Raw genomic sequence first — 1,827 nt, forward strand, 5'->3', positions numbered from 1 at the left:
AGATGTTCTTCAATCGACTTTTTGTACATGCAATATTTTCTTGTGCTTATTTTATGTCATTTCAATGGACTCTGTTGGAATGAGAAAATTTTAAATTCAAATGTGTTTATTTATTTATGGAGTTTTACAAAAACAAAGTTTTGATAAAGTTATTCAATGATTCTTTAAATTCAGTTTTATTGTTGACTTTCATTATTTATACATAAAAAAAATTTACGTAAGAATAAAAATTTGCTTCATTAACTGAATCGAGTATAAATAGGTGGCGCAAATAGTATTTGAAGAAACTTTACTTACGATGATGCTTCTACTGTTGTTCTTTGCCACGCAATCTCTGGGTACTTATTTATGTTTTTAAATATATTTTTTTGTTGTTTCAATATTGACATTTTTATTTAAAACAAAAATCACTTTTTATTTGAATATTTTTAATTTAAAAAAAAATCAGTTTTTGCACTCGACTATAAAAAACCAGTGGAATTTGCGTGTGTTCATGACCAAAGGTGAATAAATGCAATTACGTTTTTTTTGCAAACTATTTTTTTTTTTCGTATCAATTGCAGTCAGACAAAATTCAATAATTTTGCAATTGGCTTGAAAACTGCTACCAAAAAGGCAATCGATGGAATGGTTGGCAATCGCAAGAGAATTAATCTACATTTTTTGGGATATGAAAATGAGCTACAAAATTCTAGTTAGTATAAAATAAAATGTAATTCATTGGAAATATGCCAATTTAAAATATTACGAACTATCATTTCCTAGGTGTTTCGAATTTCCAAGCGGCAAAAGGTAATTTGAATTAAGTTTTAGTGGATATATTTACAGTTCGTGAATCATTTTTATCGTAGAATTTATGAAATCATCAAATGTGGCCGTGTGTTTGGTTCAATATGCATATCGTTCCGGCGATCATTTGGATGACCCAAATTGGTACCAAAATTTAATTAAAGAAAGATCGAGTTTTGTGGCTGATGTTGCGCTCGATTTTATTGTTACTATTAATCGCATCAAGAAAGTGAGCCTGGACAATGTGTTTCTAAGTGGATTTTGTCTTGGATGCAATGTAGCTGCCATGGTTGGAGAGAAGGTCAAAGATCGTTTCTTTGGAAAGCCAATTTCAAAGGTCGGCGTACTCACAGGTATTTTAATTTCAATTTACCAATGGAAATTTGTCATTTTATCAACATATATTTTTGATATGAACAGCAATCGATCCACCACGCGCCGGTTTTTCGGAACGAGGCGCAAATCGTGTTAACAAATTGAATGCTGCATTTGTAATTGGAATTCACACGTCAACCCAAAGTTATACTGAATCTTTTGGTCACGTTGACATCTATGTGAATGATCGGGAACAGTTCTCGCCTGGATGTAAAGATCAATCAGCTTGCAGCCATTTGGTGGGTCATGATCTTTATAAATTCATTGTTGCTAAAAGTAAGGCACTTCCATCCATAAATGGTAATCCAGTCGCTTTTAAAGATCCAAAATGCGCGAAAAAAGTATGCAAAGAGGGTGATCATTTTGTTATCAGTCTCACTGATATTGTTACCGATACGAAAAAGTATGGTGATTACTTTTTAAATACCGGAGACATTTTCGAGAAGCCCAGCGAAGAATTGATCGGTATACATTGAATCCAAATGGAATTAAACTTTTTTGTTTTTTAATTAAATAAACAAGAAAAAATCATGGAAAGTCATTGGAATCAACCAAATTTTATTGAAAAAATAAAACTGTATTTTATATTCTTTCGAAAAGTAAACTGTATATAAAAAACATTGATTTTTTAAGAGACAAAAGTCCTTAGAACGAAATAAAAAC

At 31.0% G+C, this 1,827-nt stretch overlaps 1 protein-coding gene across 1 annotated transcript; it reads left to right on the forward strand.

The window, feature by feature from the left end:
* The first annotated feature begins 263 nt into the window (after positions 1–263).
* LOC116346041 lies at positions 264–1,734 on the forward strand. Its single transcript, XM_031775940.1, has 6 exons — positions 264–338; positions 449–503; positions 564–694; positions 766–792; positions 852–1,142; positions 1,210–1,734. The coding sequence occupies exons 1-6, from the start codon at positions 299–301 to the stop codon at positions 1,638–1,640; spliced, it is 975 nt and encodes a 324-aa protein (XP_031631800.1). The 5' UTR covers positions 264–298; the 3' UTR covers positions 1,641–1,734.
* The last annotated feature ends 93 nt before the right edge of the window (positions 1,735–1,827 follow it).

This window comes from Contarinia nasturtii, unplaced genomic scaffold (assembly GCF_009176525.2).
Source record: "Contarinia nasturtii isolate CC-2019 unplaced genomic scaffold, AAFC_CNas_1.1 Cnas_scaffold_1411, whole genome shotgun sequence".
NCBI lineage: Eukaryota > Metazoa > Arthropoda > Insecta > Diptera > Cecidomyiidae > Contarinia > Contarinia nasturtii.

Coding starts and splice junctions, on each gene's coding strand:
- LOC116346041 (XM_031775940.1), top strand. CDS start 299: ATGATGCTTCTACTGTTGTTCTTTGCCACGCAATCTCTGG. Junction 339..448: donor CTTTGCCACGCAATCTCTGG/GTACTTATTTAT, acceptor AAAAAAAATCAG/TTTTTGCACTCGACTATAAA. Junction 1,143..1,209: donor AAAGGTCGGCGTACTCACAG/GTATTTTAATTT, acceptor TGATATGAACAG/CAATCGATCCACCACGCGCC.